The 21,234-nt window shown below is 39.3% G+C and overlaps 1 protein-coding gene across 3 annotated transcripts in view; it reads right to left on the bottom strand.

Annotated features, from left to right (window-relative positions):
• Positions 1–21,234, bottom strand: part of acsl6 (acyl-CoA synthetase long chain family member 6) — a 36,867-nt gene that overhangs the window by 4,378 nt on the left and 11,255 nt on the right. For all 3 annotated transcript variants that reach the window (XM_085470764.1, XM_085470765.1, XM_085470763.1), the window contains 15 exons: positions 19,661–19,881; positions 18,264–18,378; positions 16,618–16,682; positions 14,121–14,222; positions 13,865–13,964; positions 13,084–13,262; positions 10,923–10,955; positions 9,014–9,065; positions 7,391–7,464; positions 7,107–7,184; positions 4,344–4,478; positions 3,809–3,943; positions 2,983–3,078; positions 2,726–2,798; positions 1,032–1,120 (listed from right to left, as the gene is read on the bottom strand). In XM_085470764.1, the coding sequence (XP_085326890.1) occupies positions 1,032–1,120; positions 2,726–2,798; positions 2,983–3,078; positions 3,809–3,943; positions 4,344–4,478; positions 7,107–7,184; positions 7,391–7,464; positions 9,014–9,065; positions 10,923–10,955; positions 13,084–13,262; positions 13,865–13,964; positions 14,121–14,222; positions 16,618–16,682; positions 18,264–18,378; positions 19,661–19,881 (1,547 nt within the window). The remainder of the gene's footprint in view (positions 1–1,031; positions 1,121–2,725; positions 2,799–2,982; positions 3,079–3,808; positions 3,944–4,343; positions 4,479–7,106; positions 7,185–7,390; positions 7,465–9,013; positions 9,066–10,922; positions 10,956–13,083; positions 13,263–13,864; positions 13,965–14,120; positions 14,223–16,617; positions 16,683–18,263; positions 18,379–19,660; positions 19,882–21,234) is intronic.

Genomic DNA, 21,234 nt, shown 5'->3' with positions numbered 1-21,234 from the left:
TATAAACAAGTTTTCGATGAATTCTCGTAAAACGTTGTAGAGGTGTAGAGTGGCGTCTTGTTAACAAGCCACTGAAATGTGCCTTACATGCGCCAAGGTCATGAAGGTCAAATTAATAATTTATTGGTTGAAAATGGACAAAAAGCCTTATAACTTAAAACTATGACTCTTATAAGTATGGGGTGTATTGTCAACAGATAGAAAGTGCTATATAAATATTTAAAATATCATGTCACATTTGACCTCTGACCTCTCCTTCAAGGCCAGTAGATTGATCTACAAGCCAAAATGATAATAGTGATAATAGAGCTATTTAAAGCTATGTTTCTAAATGCTATTGTTTTTTTTTTTGACAACATATAGGCATATAGGAAGCAAAATATGGGGATTCCAAATATCACGTTTCTTTGGACCTCTGGCAACTTCTTCAAGGTCAGTTAAGGTCAAACTTTTATAAAATTGATTAAATCATTAAACAGTTCTTAAAATTCTACTGCTTTTGTTTGTTTTGACAAAATTTAGGAAATGATACTGGTGCATGGGGATTCTAGATATTAGATTATATTGCATTTGCATCCAAACATTAAGTCATTGGACCTTAGGCCTTACCTTTACATTTCACATCTATCTTTCTTTCAAGCTGACCCCAAAATGTGTTTTCTATCTTTAAATAAAGTGTTGTGAAGAGAAAGTGAATGATCTGCCTAGTTAGTTATAATAAACTATAGTATAATTTTATAATAACTAATAATAAGCTCATGCTGTTTATCTTCAGTTATTTACAAATCAGTACCTACTATCCATTATCACCTACTATATAATGGTTGTGTAGTCAAAGTAAGCTTCTGTCACCCCCCCGTGTGATTTTTATTGCACTACAAACGTCTTAAAGTACGTTTAAAAAGAACAAAGAAGAGAAAGTGAATATATCAAAAATACAATACTATTTCCTTGAAAGTAAATGCTGCTTTTAATTTAGGTTTGTGCTCTCTAAGTGCATCTTGTGTTTCTGTTGAAATCGCTTTGCTTACCTCTCCCTCTCCCTTGGAGGCGAAGTAGTTCTTCTCAGGTACATCCACCAGTTTAATGAGGTTGCATGGCAGCGGAGCCCCGACGTGGCCTGTTGGTCAGTACAAGAAGAAACATTAGAAACACAACAACTCGATTTCCTTCCTCACTTTCCACTGTTGAACAAAAAGGAGGACTACAAATTGATAAAATGCTCAACACTGAGCATCAATTCTATGTGAGGAGGAAAAGTGGTTTAATTAACGATATTTTTACTAACTAATTAAATCTAAAGGAAAACTAGTCGTCATCATTTGGGACAGCGTTACAGATATCTGTGAATTATCAGAAGTGAACAGCAGGTGGTGATGCTTGACTGTATTATGAAGCTCTGTCTCACACTGTCTCACAATAGGTTGACACTTAGAGCACATTTGTTTGCTTCAGACCTTCGTTTATGCAATACAATCAATTCAAAAAATATGTGGCCATAAACACAGGGAAAGCTTTTACTTTTCAAAAAGGAGGTTTTGAGTTGATTACTTTAACATAATGTAATAATAATAATAATAATAATATCAGCCTATTTTTCTGTGCTTCATGTTCAGTTCTTTAGCTGTAATAACATTTTAAATTTAGTATAATTTAGATTTATTTTAGTAGTTTTTAACATCATTTTAAATAATATTAGTCTTTAATTTTTTCTTTGACTTTTGTGTTACCCTTTATGTTTGTTAGCAAACCCACCCACCGATCCAGACGCGCACCCCTGCATAACACCTGCCCATGGCTTCATGCATTCATGCACATGTTCTTTTTTTCTGCCTTCTTTTTCTATTGTTAACTTGTCACTTTTGTTGTTTTTACAGTCTTCTTGTTGTTCTGCATTTGTGTTGCACTGTTAAAAGGGAACAGTGTATATATTTTTTTATATGTATGAAAAACTTTCCAATCACTTTTGAACTAGGAAAGGAAAATGAGTAATTAAAATGAAAATCAGCACTTTGTTTCGCTTCAACTGTCTCTTAACTGCGTGCAGCAAATATATTTCTCTCTCAGAGAAAGCTCCACATTATACTGACTTAGACAGCCAATCAGAACAGAGTTTCACGCATATATGAATGCATAGAGGTTACTTGGAAATTACCTGCAATGCCTGGCTGCTGAAAATAACACAGCCACAATACACCCAATCTGGAGGGTAAAAACGGGTCTTTATAGCAGATATTGGTCTTTTATTTGAGCTTGTTGTTGTTGGAAATCACCTAAACTTGCAGTGTTAACTATTGCAATATGACCTAACAGCTATTTCCTTCCTGTCTTGCTCACAATTCCAGACTTGTTTTTTTTTCTAACAGTACTCTCCTTAGTCGTTTCTTCCTCAGCCTGCCACACACTCTCAGCCTATGCTTTTTTTCCACCTGGGTGCAAAACAGATACTCCTTGAGGGTCTATGCCATCACATCAGCTCAAAACTGCATGCTCACTCACAAAGTTTTAAGCTTTTTAACAGTGCCAAGTAGTTGTGAAAGACTTGTAATTAGGGATCTATTTAGGTTTATGGTTGTTGGTCATTCCTTAAAATCATAACCCATTTTTAACACTTTAAAACCTTTGAACTGAGTCACGTAAACAGGTTCAGTGCTTCAAAGACAGATAAGGATACATCTGTCTTGTGATCTGTCTTCTACATGCTTGCACAATCACTGTCGCCTACCTTGGGTCCAGTCTCCAGGTGTGGTGAAGGTGCAGCCAGCTGTGCACTCTGTCTGGCCATATGCCTCATACACCTGCACGCAGAAACATGTGATGTTGAAGCAAATGTAGATGTTAGCTTGTGAATCAAAATCTGTAAAATTACTGACAGCAAAAAACTTGACAGTTGTAAAGTTATGGTTAGGGTTAAGGGTTTAGACCTATTCTCATATCACAGGGGCTTGTTAGAGAAATAAGGGCACACTTAATGGGTCTGACCTGACATCCTAGAGCTGCTCTGAGAAATCCCAGGACAGTGGGTGAGGTAGGAGCTGCTCCTGTTATAATCATCCTCAGCCTTCCTCCCAAGCTAGCCTGCAGAAACACATTGTAAATACAGAAGGCTCATTATTTTCTGTTTTAAAAATAAACCACAAAGCTTCACGGCACCAGTCCGGATGTTGTCACATTCTGACCTTCACACATGACGTGCGAACAATGCGAGGACAAGAATTCGGGACATTGTGCAAAGTTAGCCTTACTCACATGTGCCACTTCGGACTTTTTACTTTTAAATTCACAGGAGTGTTACTTACACACCTCAATAAACTGAGATTAAATCACTAGTGACCTGGTAGGACAAAGACTGTTTCATTGAGTGCATGGCTAATAAAATGCAAACACAATCTCACCAACACAGTCCTGAAGAAGCAGATTAGTTCAGATTTTAAGAGATTTTAATCAAGGATGGTTAAAATAAGTAGTAACAATAAGGGGAATGACTGACATTCAAGGTAAGTTGCATAACTAGCACAAATACCAAGAGGCTTAAACGCAACAATGAAGTACGTCTGGATGTAAACGTCCTTCCCTGCTACTTGTCCTGTTAACCTACTTGTTTATGATAGTTATGCAACTGTTTTTGTTTCTCTTTAAAAACACACAGGAACATATGTATAAATGTAACTTTGATATCAAAATGGATCATAATTCATTTTTTCACAACCACGCGTAGCATATATAATATGATGTAGCATGGCTATAAGAACAGCTGTAGAGTCTGTCCATAGTAGCGCAGGGCTTAGGTGCTGGAAACACCGTTTACCTGAATCTTACTGAAGAAGATTTTGTCCCAGACGCTGTCACTGCGAATGATCCCGCTGCTGACTTCAGCACCTTTTCTCTTGGCAGCAAAGTTGAGCAACCAACGCTTTAACGGGGTGTTTGCCTGGCTGAAAATCTGGTAACAAAGCGAAAACACACATTTCTTAGTTGACGACAGCCCTGTCTCAGCTGATATAGCGGTTAAAACATGTCCAGCTATTTATGTAGATAATTAGCAAAATTATCTGCTAGCAAGAAATACCAACAAATAGCCACCATTCACATTATTACCCCCTAATGGCTCTCTTTGAAATTTAGAGGTTCTAGGGTTGAGCAGACTTGATTTAATGGTATATGCTGGAGAGTTAGAGCAAACTACATTCACATTTAAACTGTAACATTTGCCAGTTTAGGTGCTTGTTTTCCTGTTACAGGACCAAACATCTTTTGTAATTCTAAGTGGAATGGACCGGTTGCTTCAGTCAGAACTAACAACAGCTTCAAACAAAAGCAGTCTTGGTATCTGTTCATCTCACCTTGTCATACATGCGATTGAGCAGTCGAGGCACCACAGGGAAAATGGTCGGCCGCAGGGCCTTCATGTCATCTGGGAGGAGACGAATGTCGCCCTGATAGAACCCAATCCGTCCTCCGTGACAGTACACCACAGACTGCAGACAGACATATATAACACAACTGAGCAATGAACACTCCTAACTTTCTGATATCATTGCAGACAAAATACCAGCACTGAAAGTGGAGCCTTTAATCATGAAATATTAAAAATAAAGTCACATTACTACCAATAAATAATGTTGGCAAACACTCATAAGGGAGGTTTCTATAACATTTAATACCTCATTCACCTAACTGTAATACAGATGATAAGGGAAGCATCACTAATGAGTAAATTCTGATAAAAAAAAAAAAAAATACTGGCCCTTGAGGGGCACCCGCGTGAAATACTGGCTGCACCAGTCATCATACTTGTCGGAAGGCTTGTTTTTCCCACAGTCGCAACTCATTTAATGTCATTTAGCAAAAAGAGGAACTTCATAGCTTGCACGTTTATTTCGGTAGTGTTTTTACATTGTCATGCACATGATCTTGCTCTCATTATGTCAGAACCTATGCTCAAACAAAGGTCTACACACGTTGTATGATAAATATAATGTAGTAAAGACTTTAGTCGTGGAAGACTTTCATTTAGCTGCGTAAAAACACCAGTACAGGGTATAAAAAAATGTAAAATGGCTCCAAGGCATGTTCAGGCAACACCTCTGCAGAGATCTTATCAGGTAAATGTGTCTGAAGTATTAATGAAAAAGTAGTTGATTGGGGGGAAAAATAGCACCCATGACTCACTTATGATTAGTCAGTGCTTACACAGCATCTTACAGTTATAGTTGGTCCAAGTGGAGTTTTATCTTTTTTTCTGGCAGCTGTTCAAGGTGAGTGAAATAGAAGAGAGTGTCACGTGTGATGTCATCGTTCCAGTAACTATGAGTCCAGACTGGACGAGGCGTGGAGACATGATGGACAGCCTTGTTTTGTTTTGTTTCAAGTGGCTTTAAACAACCCGACTTGATTTATTTTTATGTAACACTACAATCTGTATTAGTGCAGGTATGACTCCTTTGTGTTACCTCTAATAATTATAGTTAGCAGCAGAGAAAGTGACTCATTATGCAGTGAGGATTTACTTTTGGGTTCCAGAACTGCGTCCCATAGAAATACACAAAGTGTTTGAAAGAGAATTACTAAATGCTCAAGCTCATTTCGCAGTTCTTGTTCTCATGCGGCTACACCACCGCATGCTTCTTTCTAGATCATATGCAGATTGTGACACTTCCACAAACTGACTATCAACTCAGCGCGCCTCTTTTTGTTGTCAAACTGAAAAAAAAAGGGCACCACAAGTGTCTGCTTTCCGGTTTCTAACACCATCTAAGGACATGCAAAACACGGGGACCGCCTTGTGTTCTCTCTTTGACTGAGACTTCGCCAGCATCAGATATAGAGCTGTGTGTTTGTGTTTGTCTGTTTGAACTTGAGCTCTATTTTGTGATCTGGTGTATTTGCTCTCTGGGAAGATTAGGTGGTTTCCTGTGTCTGAGTCTCACGCTGTCTACAAATGTGCTGCTAGCAGCAGCTTACCAGACAGGTTCAACCTGATGCAGCCTAACCGCTCACACCCATGTGCAACACAAAAATGATCTAAGTTGAATCTACACATTTATTGCCCAACTTAATTTAGATTTGATCACCTTTTAATATTTGCTGTTAGGCTTGAAGATGAATCCAGAGTTACTAATGAGCAGCAGCAAAAGCACACACTCAGAGCTTCTTAGTAAAGGGCCACAAGTTACTGCCACTTTACCTCACTGAGGTCTACACTGTAACTGCTCTCTTCGCTGTCAGCTTTTAGTTAAGGCCTGAAATAACATCTGGCATGTAACTGAAAGAGATGGCATAGAGAGCATAAAGGAAGCTATAGAGCTTCTTGTAAGTAACATGTAAATAAACACCTAATTTAAAAAACACTCCTCATTTCTTGGCAGGAACATGCCCAGGGTTTCTTGTGGGAGATGTGCCTATGAAAAGCAAACCTCTAGACAGAGAAAGCATCCCAGTGGAAGGATGGGCAGAAAGGTAACTGTACAAAGACTGTGACTAAAAATGAAAATGAAACTGTTTTTTCCACAGGCAGGAGACAGTGGGCTCTTTGTAAAGCTTACTGCAATACCCTACAGTGGTTGCCAGTCCTAATATTCCACAGAAACGTATTTTGAAAGTCTGCTCAGCTGCAGGGCAAAGGAGAAATACTATCAGTGACCTGCAGGCTGCAGGGAACCGCTGCTTTTATAGTAAATCATGTGCATGCAGATGTTGTCTTTGAGTAACCTAACCTGATTACTGATTATCAAAGCTTTTACAAATATTAATGAAGATTGTCATCTGTGTGTGTGTGTGTGTGTGTGTGTGTGTGTGTGTGTGTGTGTGTGTGTGTGTGTGTGTGTGTGTGTTTCACTGGGCTAGGAAATGATGTAACGTGCCTTCACTTCCCATAAAGTCCAGGAATGCCAATTTTTTTTTGTAGAGATGGAAAGCAAAACTGATGACAGGGAAGGAAAAGTTGGGGTGGTTTCTTTCTCCCTTTTTTCCAATCCTACAGTAATTAGTGCCCACCTTCAGTGTCATACTTCTTACAGGAAGTTCCTTCCTCCTCCCCCACAAACATCCTTCAGCTCATTACTATCCCATTAGTGTGATTGCAGATGACAGTTCGGCACATTTACCTCAATAAGTCTCTCAAACATGTGAGCCAGTGGCAGGAAGGAAATGAGGCAGTCATCTTGGTTGGGGAAAATTACTTTCTGCAGGACACACAAGAGACACAGTCAAATGAGTTAAAGATGCTATTTTGACACAGAAACTTGGATTTTCAAGAATTTGTGTGGACGAGAAAATGAACACATTGCAACCAGGCTAATGAATCACTGAGCAAAAGACCATAAACGACTGGGGGATAGGTGTGAAAACATTTCCTGAGCATAGGTTCAGAGAGGAGAGGGTGACTTACATCTGTTACTTTAAGGAAGCCTGAGAAATCAGCTACCACGTTTCCATGGGTGAGCATGACTCCTTTTGGGTTTCCTGTTTGAACAGAAGGAAAAAAACTTATAATGAAATTGCCCAACAGATTCCACAACACATTTCCTCACTAGGAGCACACAGTCATCCAAGTGAACACCAAAGGAATTCGGCTTGGAAAGAAAGACCTGGTTCAGCAGAATTTTATTTATAACTTGGAAGCCAGAAACGAGTCGTGTTAACGCAGCACCTTATACATTAGGTTATTAAACAGAATCCAGTATTATGAATATTGCAAAAACACATGCCAGTCTGCACAAACCATGCAAACTGCATGGTTTATTTCTAAAGCATATAGAAATAATTACATCACAGTTTCAACCTCAACTTCTCCTATTTTTTTCCTCCTCTCTTGGCATTTCCTAATAAGCACTGAAAAAACAGTACTCTCTGTTACTGTAATGCCCTCTTAATCTTATTCTCATTCCCAGTCCTTCCTTCACAATTTTAAAGAGTGGTTATTAGAAACTAAGGTTCCTCTTTCTGAGATGTCAGCTGACTCAAACAGCTGTAAGCAATCTTGTACGCTCAGTATAGACTAGATGTCGCAACAGCGCGGGAGGGAATTCTCAAGAAACGGAGAGTGATGTGAGGAAAACGAATCCTCTGCTGGAGTGCCTGCATGTGTTTGTCATTAACGCCAGCAGGAGGCAGGATTTTCAACAGACCGTGGATGTGGGAGCTGCAATTTGCAATCTGACACTAGTGGGTCCTCACATGACCCTGTTTTTGTTCCCTCCTACTGTTGGTTTAAGTGGTCGATGGTGCTGTGGGGTGAAGCTTCTGAAAACGGAGCATTGTGGCCTAAGCCATGACATTTATGTAATGAAGGAGGTTGGGGAGGGGAATGGGTTAATGATTCTTTCACTACTGGATTATTGTGCTGCAATGAAGAACCTGGGTTTACAGTAAATGATACAGTTCAAAGTAAAGTAAATAGAAATTGCACAACACGAGTTACAATAAACTGCACTGTGGACTGACTTTAATAACTTACCAGCATCATGTCTCCTGTACACCTTTCTCTTTAAGGCTTTGAAAACATCACTGCTTTGAATAATTTTAGCGCTTTAAGTGTTTAAACAATACTATGTGAAAGCATCTAAAGTTAGTTAGTTTAGGCATTTTGAAAGGCCAACACTGTTTTATTTTTATATTTATTATTCGTGTGGCTTATAAGCAGCACCGAGCACTGTGAGTGCTTTTAATGTAAGCATTCTTGTCACACTCCTCATATTCACCACAGGCAGTGGCACATGCTTTGCACTCAGAAAGCTCTTAGAAAACACAAGACTTGTGGTTTATGTGATAAACCTCCCTGCCGTGCAATAAGTCCAAATAGATGAACCTTATTTGTTTGTTTGTTTTTTAACAGGAAAGGTTTGAAAAAGCGCTACCTGTGACCTGCTGCTGCTTCTGGAGTCACTGGCCAACACAGTTTGATGAGAATACAAATCCTATATGCTTCTTACTTAATAATGGAGTATTTTTATATCACAAACTGCAAATGTGACACATATGATATTTCTATAACATCAGAAACATTTACTACCTGTGGTTCCACTGGTGAAACACACAATAGACAAGTCATCTGGGGATGGTGGCTGTGAAGAAAAAAACAACAACATAACACTGTCAGATGACATGCAGGTTGTCATGAGATCAACTTCTAGCAGCTTCCTCAACAGCAAGCTGAACCAATGCATGTGAGTCTAGAAAACAAACATTTCCATATGTTAATCCTTTTTTGTTTGGGTGGGGGGCTTTTTTTTGCCTTTGTGCACCTGGTAATTGCCCTCAGGGTGGATTTGTAGCCAGGCACCCAGCCCTTTACGGCATCTGTTTTGCATGCTCAACCCAGTTGTGCCCTCACTCTCTCTAATTTTGAACAAAAGGCAAAAACTAGCTTGACTGGTCAATACCTGTTAGCCAGAGGGCTGGTGCTTGCGTGTCAGTGTTCAAATTTTTACCTGTCAACACTAAGTAGATGAAAAACTGTCAGAGCTGTTATGATACATACACAGATACAGCCAACAAAAATAGGTTGCTGTCTTCTTGTGTTCATATGTGAACATAACCCATTATTAGACAAATCACCCGACAGACTTAAGTGCAGTTAATCCAAAGGAGATCATGCGATATTTTGTACTAAAAACAGGCATGAACTTCACTTGTAATCAAAATAAGACATCCTGCAACCATTTTAGCCTCCGTTTTGTGTAATTTACATAAATGGAGATGCTTGAGCAATGCAGAAGGTGATTTAAAATAATTCACGTTGTTTGGAAGTTCTTTTTTTTTTTTTTAAGCAGTTCCTGATCACTGCAGGTTTTTAGTCAGCTTTGGCAGAGGCTGGTGAGCTGCCATCTTTGTTGTTTTGATTGGGAAAAGTGTTAATTTGGCATAATGTTTGTACATTTAAGAATACTGGCTAACGATGACTTCGATAAAAATATTCACCATGCTCACCAAGGCCTTGGGAAGTGAACTGGACTGATACGGCCATAGCACGCAATCATCATGTGATGCTCGCCAAGCTTTACAAAAGTTGAAGGAGCTTGGAAAGAAAAGCGTCTGGACTTCTTTAAGTTGCTTGAAGACGTTTCACCTCTCATCCGAGAAGCTTCTTCAGTTCTAAGGTCAAATGGTGGAGAGTCCCAGATTTAAGCCCTGTGGGAGTATCACCCCAAAAGGGACAATGGACCCCCTAATGATCCTCTACCTAATCACATGAGCCAAGGTGTGAAAACGGGTGTAGGTCACAATCAGCCAAGGTTTCGGATGAACTCACTATGTAACCTAGTCCCACCCTATCATGTGAGTTCCTGAGGTCAGAAGGCCCAGGATGTGAGTGGGCGTTAAGGCGTCTGGAAAGGGATCTCAAAACTGGATTATAGATGGCAGACAGTTGGTGTCGTAAACCACCGCCTCTGATGGCCTTTAGATGCAGATGGACCGCCGAATCTTGTCCCGTCGAGGTGGCTTTATAGGCACAACATAGAAGATCCACCTCAACGTGACCTTTGTCCTGTATCTAAAGGACAAAGGTCAAAGGTTTGAGGACACCAATGTTCACATTTTGGACAGAGAAGATAGATGGTTTCAAAGAGGAGTGAAAGAAGCCATCTATGTCCACTGTGAACAACCACCTTTAAACACAGAGGGGGGACACTCTCATTGGGCTTAAATCTGGGACTCTCCACCATTTGACCTTAGAACTGAAGAAGCTTCTCAGATGAGAGGTGAAACGTCTTCAAGCAACTTACAGAGGTTTTTACAGAAGGTGCTTTTCTTTCCAAGCCCCTTAGACAATGATGACCTGGATGACTGAGAACCTTCACAGACACAAGCTTTACCAAACCAAACTCAGAATTTGACCCATTTTGGTCCACAAACTTTACTAGCATGCCTAAAACCAGTTGTTTTGAAACTATTTTAGAAGTTTTGAAATAGTTACTTACTATAGGCTTTCTGTAGTGATCTCGACCCAGGGCCTGTAAAGAAACAATGTGAAAGCAACTTTAAATCACTGTATAATGCTCTTAAACATTATAGCTTTATTGTGATATCCTATAATATGGACTAATGTCTTCTGAGTTCTGTTGAGGACTTTTCTAAATCCAGGTTGCTACACTGTAAAAGAGCCTGCAGCGGTTACCACAATTAGGCTATAAGCCCCAATCATTTGCAGCTGTGCATGGCTGAAAAGAAGGAAGTAATAATCAATGTGGGTCATACTGGTATCAAGTTATTTAAATATATAGAGCCCCCCTCCCGCAAAGGAGGGGGGCTCTTCCTGGGAGTCAATATAGAGGAGAACCTTTCCTGGAGTGTGAACACCTCCGAGCTGCTGAAAAAGGCCCAACAGAGACTGTACTTCCTGAGAATTCTCAGGAGGAATAGCCTAGGGTCGACAGTGCAGCCTAGGCGGAGTAGTCGAACGCAGATTCACTGAGCGCTCAACACAGACAGCATCGTCAGAAGGAAGAGCGCAGGGCAAGCTAGCGAGACAGAAGTTAAGCTCTCCTTGCAACATGGACCTCCCCCACCCTCATTCAGATCTGGCGTTTGGAATTATTTTGGTTTTCATGTGACGTATGACCCTGAAGGTAAGCGAGTCATGGACTAAAGTAAAACAGTATGTTGGATGTGCCATGCAATGCTCAATTACATGGGTGGGAACTAGTGTGTTAGCGCAGTTAGCTCGTTAACGTGTTGGCCGTCTAGCCCCGTGCGTGGGGCGATCGGCGGTAGCTCGTTAAAGGAGATTTGCCGTGTTGTGGCGTTAAGGTCATTTCAACGAGATTAACCTGAAAGCACTAGTGGGAACACAACGAATATGACTGCACATTTACGCCGACATCATCCTAGTGCAAAGACAAGTGGAAGCAGAAAAAAAAACAAGCAAGCATGCTACTAACTTTAGCCGAGTCATTTAGACAGCCGTTTAATATGCTGCTGAGAATATAGCCCAGAAGAAGCGGATAGTATAGCTTTTATTTTGGAAAGAGACATTTCTCTGTAATAAACTCTCTTTTCCAAAGATGAGTGATTCCTCAATCAGATACAGGGCTCGCAATATAGCTAGCCCGACGTCCCGGAGCTAGCGATTTTTTTCAGTCGGGCAACCAAAATCTATCTCTGCCCTGCCCGTCGGGCTATTGTAGGAAGGAAAAATATATGTCAATGCTTTTGCATTCTTTCAGAAATGTAGCTGGGTAATTATGTCATTGGCATCGGTGAGCCACTGTCAATATGTGACATATTGAAATCGCGTTTGAATTTGCGCTTGTTTTTTTGCTTTCACTTTGCAATCGTGCGAACTGTGTATAGAGAGCGACAGCACTGATCTGTGAGTGATGATAATTTGTGCACCAATTCCTCTGACATCGTCTTATCAATCGTTAGCTTACTGTGCAAACATGACAAGTGAAATCTCCCGCAGCAAGCTTAAACATGTGAGAGGTTGATCGCGCAGAGAATCGCTGAGCTTATGTGAGTGCGTGTGTAAAAGCAGCAGGATTTATATTTGACTACGATGACCTGGATGACTGAGAACCTTCACACACAGATATATATTTTAGTTCTGCTGAGCCAAATAAGACAGGTCAGGGTGAAGAAGTGACAGCCAAAGAAAAGCTTACCACAAAACGGAGAAGTTATGACAAATCAGACTATAAGGCAAAAAGAAAGTGCAGCTTTATGGTTTCATGGACAAAAGAATTTCTGTGGCTGCAATATGACGAGCTAAATAACCAGGGCTGCACATAAGTGGTCCGCAGGTGCGCATTCGCTGTCAAAATAAAAAACACGCACAAGGGTTAGGGTTAAATTTAAAAACTGTACTTTTGAGTTAAAATATATATTTATAATTTTAATAAATGACAAATTAAAAAGGCATGAACATTTTTTTTGTATCGAAAAAATATCGAACCAAAGTATCGAACCGAACCGTGAATTTTGTGTATCGTTGCACCCCTAATATATATATATATATATATATATATATATATATATATATATATATATATATATATAATAGATTAGCACTCCTCAGTCTAAATACTTGACATACATATGGTGTGCCGTGTCACAGGCATACCAGAGTCCCACATGTCTTACCTCCACTTCTTTAATGGCCTGCACATGGACACCGCAGCCCTTGCCTTGCTCCACGAGGTCAGAGTCAAAGGCGTCCATCAGGATGACTCTTCGCAGGCCGGGGGTCTCCTTCCGCTCCACATTCTCTAAAAGCACCCGAGCTTTGTCCATTTTGTCACAGATGACTGTGGAGATGTCAGCTGAAATGAAACAAGCACACAAGAGCACACGCTCCCTTGTGTGAACATCATCAAAGTAAGAAATAAAAAGGAACACAAACAAATGTGGAGTTGGAAATCAGTTGGAATTTGGTCACATCTTGAATTTAGAAGGGTTCAAAGTAAAAATAATCCCGTTAATCGATTTTAGAGCTATCATTTGGGTTGCTGTAAAATCTTGAATACATATGTTATTTTTAAAGTTATGATGATTTTACTGTTCCAATATATTCTTTTCTTTTTTCAAGCACTAGCTTTTACACCACATGAAATTCCTATCATCTGTTCCTTTGCAACAGAATTACTTATTGTAACAATTACCAAATGTTTTAATGACACATTAGCTTAAATCCAGGAAGTAGCACTTTGTATGAATGTGACAAAGATGCAGTCAGCCACCAGTGAGGGGAGCTCTACGGCTCACACTGATACGAGTTCCTGTTTAAAAAATCCACACACACATGTTCTAATATGTCTCACAATGCCCCACAATTATTAGCCTGCAGACTGACAGCTGTTAAATTTACATTTCCTACTCAAAGCTTGTGAAGTCATTACAGTCTTTGTCATGTTTGTGTTCTTACCAGTGTTTATGATGAACCTTATAGCATCTTGGCCGAGCGTGTCATAAAGGGGAACCACCACCATCGAATATGTGTAGCAAGCCAGCTCTGAGATGATCCACTACAGTCAAACAGAACAAAAATACAAATAAATGAATACAATCTGAGGTCGGACTTTATCCTGCACTTGAAAACCTCAATAACTTTAAGTTCATATACTTAAAATTAGGGCTACACGCAGATTAGACAAAGATTGAGCAAAAAGAGTGCCAGTTACCTCGGGTCTGTTCTGAGCGAACACCCCTATGAACTGATTCGGATTGGGCTGGCATCCCTGGTGCAGAAGGCCTGAGCCCAGATGCTCTGCCCGGGCTGTCACCTATTCAATCGAAGAAAATAAAAAGTCAGAACTGATTGGACCAAGTGGAACAAAACCATACAAATCCTGAGCTAATCTTCCAAGTGAAAAAAAACTTTGCTCAGCTTCTGGTAGTATTGTGCAATTTAGCTAAATAAACTGACCTCTAATTTTGGAAAAAAGGGAAACCCAACCTTGTGTTAGTGATCTTTCTTTAGTTCGAGAGAGTTAAGAAACACACTTTGATTTTAAAGCAATATTCTGCTGTGTATACTGATGATTCACATTCTACAAATTACCATGATTGTGAAAGACATCACAGTAAATGGGGATTAATACAGCTGTGGAAACTTACATAATAACACACTTGATTTCGTGTTTCAGCAAAGGTCTAAGGCAAACCTTATTTTCCATTCTAGAAAAAAAAAAATTCACAGTGCTTTTTAAGTCTCTCAATGAGTCTGTAAGACAAGTCCAGATTTGCCTGGCTGACATCCTGGAAATTGGAGTGAATGACAAAAAAAAAGAAAAAAAAATTCCACCCACTTTTCTCTTGTAAAATACGATGATGTCACAGATAAACAGGGTGTCGTATATCTCATGTGTATTGTAGATTTTGACATCGCTTTTAACAGAAAATTCCCTCCAGCTACCAGCATTACTTCAGTGACTTTCCAAGAGAGTGCCAGTGTCTTGTGCTCACAGATTTGTTGGAACCTGAAACTGCTTTACTGGATGATGGGAAGTTTTCAGTTATTCTGCTTTTAATAACTATTTCCACATGTCTCGCCAACTGTGCTGCAATCACTGGCATATCCAAGACACACACACACACACACACACACACCTAGAAGCGCAGAAGGCGGTGGAAGTGTAATTATTATATACAAACCAGTGCTCATACATGGCCCTGAAGATGCAGCTGAAATCAGCCAGTATAATACAAGTGACCAAGACTTTGTAGTTAATATATTCCCTTTTTTCCCCAGTCAGTTGGTTGATTTTATATTTATAAGAAATAATATCATACCCTTGTATAGCTATCTTAATCTATGTTGGTCCACAGTCATCGCTGAGTCATGACATAAGTGATTATATCTCCTGCTCTTGGAACTAACACGCGGGATGGGAGACTGAAATTTTATAATATACAGGACTGGCTGTGGAAAAACGTCTCTACTGCTTACATAAACATGGAATAAATAGAGGAATGTAATTTTTTTTTATTGTTTATGAAAGAAATTAATGAGCAGGATAAAAACTGATTAACTGGTAACCTTGTATCTAAATTTACTGGCAAAAAAACAAAGATCCAAAACACAACTCCCAGCCGTATTCTTCTTTGTTACTGTCATGACTAAGTGGGACAAAAATAGTTTAGTTATTTAATTTTTCATATATATATATATATAAGTTAAAGCTGTGTATCCGGTTAGCAAGCAGTCAGAGTATAAGAAATCAATAAAGGGACGTGCTGCTTTTGAAGTGGTGAGCTATTTCACATCGGTGGCCAATCACACCTTACACCCCTGCCAATGATGTACTCTGCATTTCAGGTCTTCCGAATATAATCATACTTGTATTTTTAGATTGTTTCTGTGTGTCTACATTAAGTATGTGAATTGAAACCTCACCTCCAGGGACAAAGTCTTTAGCTGTGTTGAAGAGTAATATTCTTATTCAGCAACTTATACGAACAACAATAGCACCTCTGCAAAGTAGCTTGCAGCTTTCGTGTGTGCTGTGCAGATTTTGCAGGATGGAAGGTGAACAGCAGTTATAGAGTCAGTCTGCTCTAGCAGGATAGCATCAATCATTTCTCTTAACGTCTTAGCCAACTTAGGGTGGCAGACATGATAGTGATCTGATCTGAAAAATGCCAGTTAACATCAGACAAAGTAAGTCATAGTGTGGGATCTATTCTTGGACTTAAAGCAGTACTTGCCTATAGCACATATAAAGTAGAAGTGTTGTTTAGCCCAGTCAATATCTATATATAGCAAGGTTTGCAGACTGCAGTTATTTAGTAGCGCTCTTGATGGTACCAAATTTGGTTTTAAGGCAGAGTGGGTGCTGCAGAGTCTCTGCAGTGTAAATGCTGCAAACGTCATCTGACTGTAGTCTTACACTGGCACATGACAGACTAGTCTGCACAGTTTATACTGTAGTCAATCAACTGCCATTACAAAGACTGTAATGATTATGTTTGGCATCAGAAGTGTGAGGTGCAGAAAATCATGCTTGAGCAGCTATAATGTATAAAATAGTTCCTATAAATGTTGCTTTATCAGAAGTCTGGAAGCATTTTGTAGCATAAGGATTTGGTACTTTTCCCCTTTGAGGGGTCACCCTGTTTTATTCTCCTCTCAGCTGTTGTTGTTACAGGGAAAAAACATGTCCCCTGAATGGCACGAACCTCCTTATAGGACATCCATTTGTAAGGTTGGTTGGGGAGTCGTGAGCCTAAGCAAGGTCCATCACCTGTTGGACGCAGAAAGGAGACAAACAAATGATTAACTTATGTGACTGGACATAAACATCATTAAGGTTTTTAAATCTAATAGTAATTTAAACACCTCAGGCTCACACCAAGGTGAAAATAACCCTTTCTAATGCAGAAATAATTTCGAGCACAGGCATTCTGTAGACATAGATATATACATGAAAACTTGATGATTTTTAAGTTTTGTTTTTTGCTTTTTTTTCTCTTGTTATTTCAGTTACATTTGCATGTTCAAAATAAAATCGATCTAATTCTCTAATCTCTGAAATAGTTGTGAAATACCCAGACTGCTTGACTATCACTGCCTTAGACAAACTGACTAAAACAATTCATTTCTACTTCAGACCAACTGATGTCATTTTCTTGTGGCTGTACGATCTGGCCAATTATCGAAGAGCCCACTCTGACAAGTGTGGGGCAGGTGTGGTTTGAGCAATATCTCTGCATTGTGAGTCACTCAATTATGTGTCTTAAACTTGCTGGCCATGAGCCCTGACACTGTTACCGTTAGCAACGCTAGCCATCGCCTTGGCAACCACAGGATTCATTTTATCTCCAGTAGCAGAGAAACACTATGATTGGAGGTTTTACAATCAGACAACTGCACTGTCACACTGTGCTGTCTGTATCACACTTCTGTGTGTTTGCGTGTGTGGGAAATTTTTACTGCAAGTCTGGCAGCTTAAACACGGTTTGAGTTCAGATCAGATAACTGTATTTCCATTCTTACATTTATAGCCTGCTTTATGTTGTACTGTAGTATGCTACAGATGTTTATTTCATCAGGGTCTCTGGAAAGCTAAAACCCCAAACCAGGTTTTGTATATTGGGCAAATGGAAATCTAATATTGTAATAAGATTAGATCATTTAAAATTATGTTGTAATCAATGTGAAAACAGTGCCAAAACAAAACATCTATTTCATTGTGAGAGCTGTAAGAGCTCCTTGCTCTGCTTTGAGGTTTTAAATTTTCATTAACGTTTTACAGTCACGGCTCGTGTTTAGTTTTATTATTATTTTGTTTAAAGTAACACAATACTAACAACACATAAATAGGGAGATTTTTGGGCAGTGTGAAAATCTGAGATTATGACAGCCTATGTTATACACTGTAAAATGTATATGGACATATTCTTCATAGTCTTTTTAAAGAGTCTTCGGGTGATTGAAAGACAGGATTAGTAAATACAAGTACAGACAGAAAGGGATGAATGACACTAATATGGCTACATGTCAGTTTTACAAGTGGTATTTAGTGAGATTACATGTTTTAACCTCTTCTATCATCTGCATTACTTGTTATTAAACCTGTGGTTTATAAAATGTACATGAGAACATGAATGAAAAAAAGAGGTATGACTCTTTATGAGAAAAGCTGAGCAACTCTAGAGGAACAGAGGCTACATTGAAGTCTGAAGCACTTTGAGTGGTCATTAAGAGCACAAAACCTTTATGTAAAGGCCAATCTGCAAGTGCCAGTCCAGTAACGTGGAAAGTTGGCATGCTCCAGCTCTCTCCAGCTTTGTGTATAAATGTTTCCACTTCACATCCTACCCACCAGATATATGCAGTCCTCTCTGGAAAACCTCATACATGGTCTTGGCGTCATCATGGTAATGAGTCAGCAGCTTGGAGGGGTCACCCATCATAGACCTGCGACCCCCATCTTCGTGCTGATGCACAGAGAAAGAGCAACAGACAAAGAAAACAGTGCAACACCATCAGTCATTTCTATGGCTTTTTCTTCCCTCTAAATTCTGAGGGTATAAGATCTAATTTTTCTCCCTTGTAAAAACACTGTCAAATAGATACCCGAGCGTGGAGGAGTTTAGGAAGAAATTTGTCTAACTTTTCCTCTAAGAGATAATCCATCTCTTTTGTCAGCTAACAAATGCCTATAAAAATATGTGAGCTGCTAAGCTTCCTCTGTGTTTAGACTGCAGACACATTCTGGATGACTAGAGCTCATTCCCATAAAGAAAACAATAGTAGATGCAAATTCCACTTTGTAAATGAGTCATTTAGCCTGAAAGGACTGAACAGATTAGGCAGCCAGGACTCAAGACACACTGTACACTACATGCTTGTACTGTGGCTTGTGTCACGTATAGGTATATATATATATATGTATATGAAAAAAGAGAAAACAAGCCTCTCGAGGTTTCACATTACACTACAACATGATGCTGCAGGGTAAGGCTGGTATTCGGAGGCCTGTGGTGCAAAGTATGGGTGAAAAACCTAGTGTTTGGTTTCACTGGTATGGTGGTTAGTTTAAACCAGTAAAAGGGTTTAAACTAAGGGCACAATTTCCCCTTAGCGCTTCAGTATTAACTAAAAGTCAAGTAGAAGTAGAATTTGTTGGTTGCTCTGTCTTTTAGCTCTCTATTTCCCAAATACAGGAAGTTGCGTAGTGTATGCTTGTGAAGGACTGTGTTTCAATCAAAACAATAAAAACCACACATCTGCTAAAAGCTACAGTACGAGAGTTTTTGGCATATTATGGAAACTGTTACAGTAACAAGGCATGAAAGGCTACTTTCGATGTTTGATTTTGCTTACATTTGTACTACTGTGGTTTCCATTACTGCCTGTTATTAGAAAAGAAGAGGAGGAGATCAGAAGGCCATCTGTCGTAACGAGCTTCAGATGCTTAGAATAACCTGACAGGTATAAGCTAGGGCAAAGAAAACTAAAATACTAGCCTTTATTGTTAGACACAAAGCCTAGTGTCGTCACTGGCTGCTAACAATTGAAGGTGACCTACATGAGTGCATTAAAACAAAACAAAAGAAAATCCACAGAGAGTACTGATCGACCCCATTTTACTGTGAAGGACTAGACTAACATGAAAAATATCTACTACTTGTGCGTGAATGTCCAAACATGTCTATGTTACTGAAAGCATTTGGGAATGCAAAACTTAACGCTTTTATGGACCTGTGAATATCTCACCGGCACTTCCTCAGACTGGTGCAGAAGGCTGCAGGGGGGTTTGATGGGACGGGGTCTGGTGGCTAACCAGTACGCCAGCACAGCTGTCAGAGCGCCGATGCCCACAAGCGTGGAGGTCGGCAGGGAGCGGAAGAACTGACCGAGCTCGTCCATCTCCGGTATCCTCAGGCCACTCATCATCTCCTGGGCCTGCATCTTCTCCATCAGGGTGGAACTCAGCTCTGAAGAAGGGACAAGGCAGTCTTTTACTAATGATTTCTTACAACGCCTTTCAAACCATTATTCATTTTTCTTAAACACAACTTGCTAAGGAGGAGGGTAAATCAATATTTTACTCAATGTTTGGTGGGATCGATTCCCCTGGAATCAAAAGTAATTTAAATCTATTTAGCTGAAATTATGATGTATACTTACCTACAAATCCTTGCTGGTCAATACATTAAGTAATAATTAAAGAAAAATAAGTATGAAGAAATAATTATATTGTAAGTAGTAGCGTAATAGTGTGTAACTTCTGGTATTTCACAGGAAAGGTATAATTATACTGTAACTTTAAGTAGTGTTTCACTTCCTGGAAGCATTTGCAGTTAAATATAATTACATGAAATTTTAGGTAAAACACAATGAGATTGCCTGTAATCCTAGAGGAATCATATATTATTATATGAGCCATATAATAAAGTGCTACTGATTGTTTTGTTTATATGACAAATCAGATTTGACAGGTGTATTGCTTTCAGATAATCACATTTTTGGGCACTAATCCTTGTTACTTGCCTGAAAAAGGCAAACAATACACTAACATGACCTCATATTTCTGTCTCAAGTCTCTTTCTTCTGCATCCTCATATTGATGTCCGCAGTTAACGCTGCTTATAGATAAACCGCCACTGACTGCAGTATCTACTTGTTACATATACTAATATGTGCAAGCCTACTCTTTAGTTTTTTTTAAACCAAGGGATGGCACTTATGCTTTTTTTTTTTCATTGCATGTGAGGAAAACCCACATGTGCACTTTCCACACAGAATGTCTGTGCTTCAAGGAAAAAAGGAAGAAGGGTTAAAGCAGACAAAACCACTGTCTGGTAGCTGTTAGTAGTCTGCAGCAATAAGCATAAAAATTAAAGAGGTGTAAAATACTTAATCTTTCACTTCCACAGTCAAGCTGTGAAGCTAAATCTGAATTTTCTTTTAAAAAAATTGGTTTGTTTCTTCTTCTTATTCGTCTTCTCCATGTCTCTATGGTCTTTTTTAGAACATTAAAAGTATACTCTCGGGCTTAATGTGAGGTCAAATGCCAGTTTGTTAACGAATCTCTATATAATATCTATTCAGTTACCTAAAACCAAACAGGAGTATTTATTTTTCAGATTAAATCAAGGTCTTGTGAATCACAGCTTCTCAAACACGCGTGAAACTATACAAATTTTTATTGAGTGCTAGTTCTAGACTTTTTCATATTTCACATAACAGTTCACATTTCATGCCACTGAAAAGAAAGCCTTGCTCAGGATGTGATCATGTAAGCTCTTTAACAACTTCACATGTGAACCAGCTTCCTAAGATGAAGA

The sequence above is a fragment of the Copadichromis virginalis genome, linkage group LG10, assembly GCF_057382275.1.
Source record: "Copadichromis virginalis isolate Kocher_CV1m ecotype Utaka linkage group LG10, C_Virginalis_male_GT1.1, whole genome shotgun sequence".
NCBI classification, from domain to species: domain Eukaryota; kingdom Metazoa; phylum Chordata; class Actinopteri; order Cichliformes; family Cichlidae; genus Copadichromis; species Copadichromis virginalis.
Note: the sequence above shows the minus strand (reverse complement) of the source record. Positions and strands in the feature narration are given on the sequence as shown.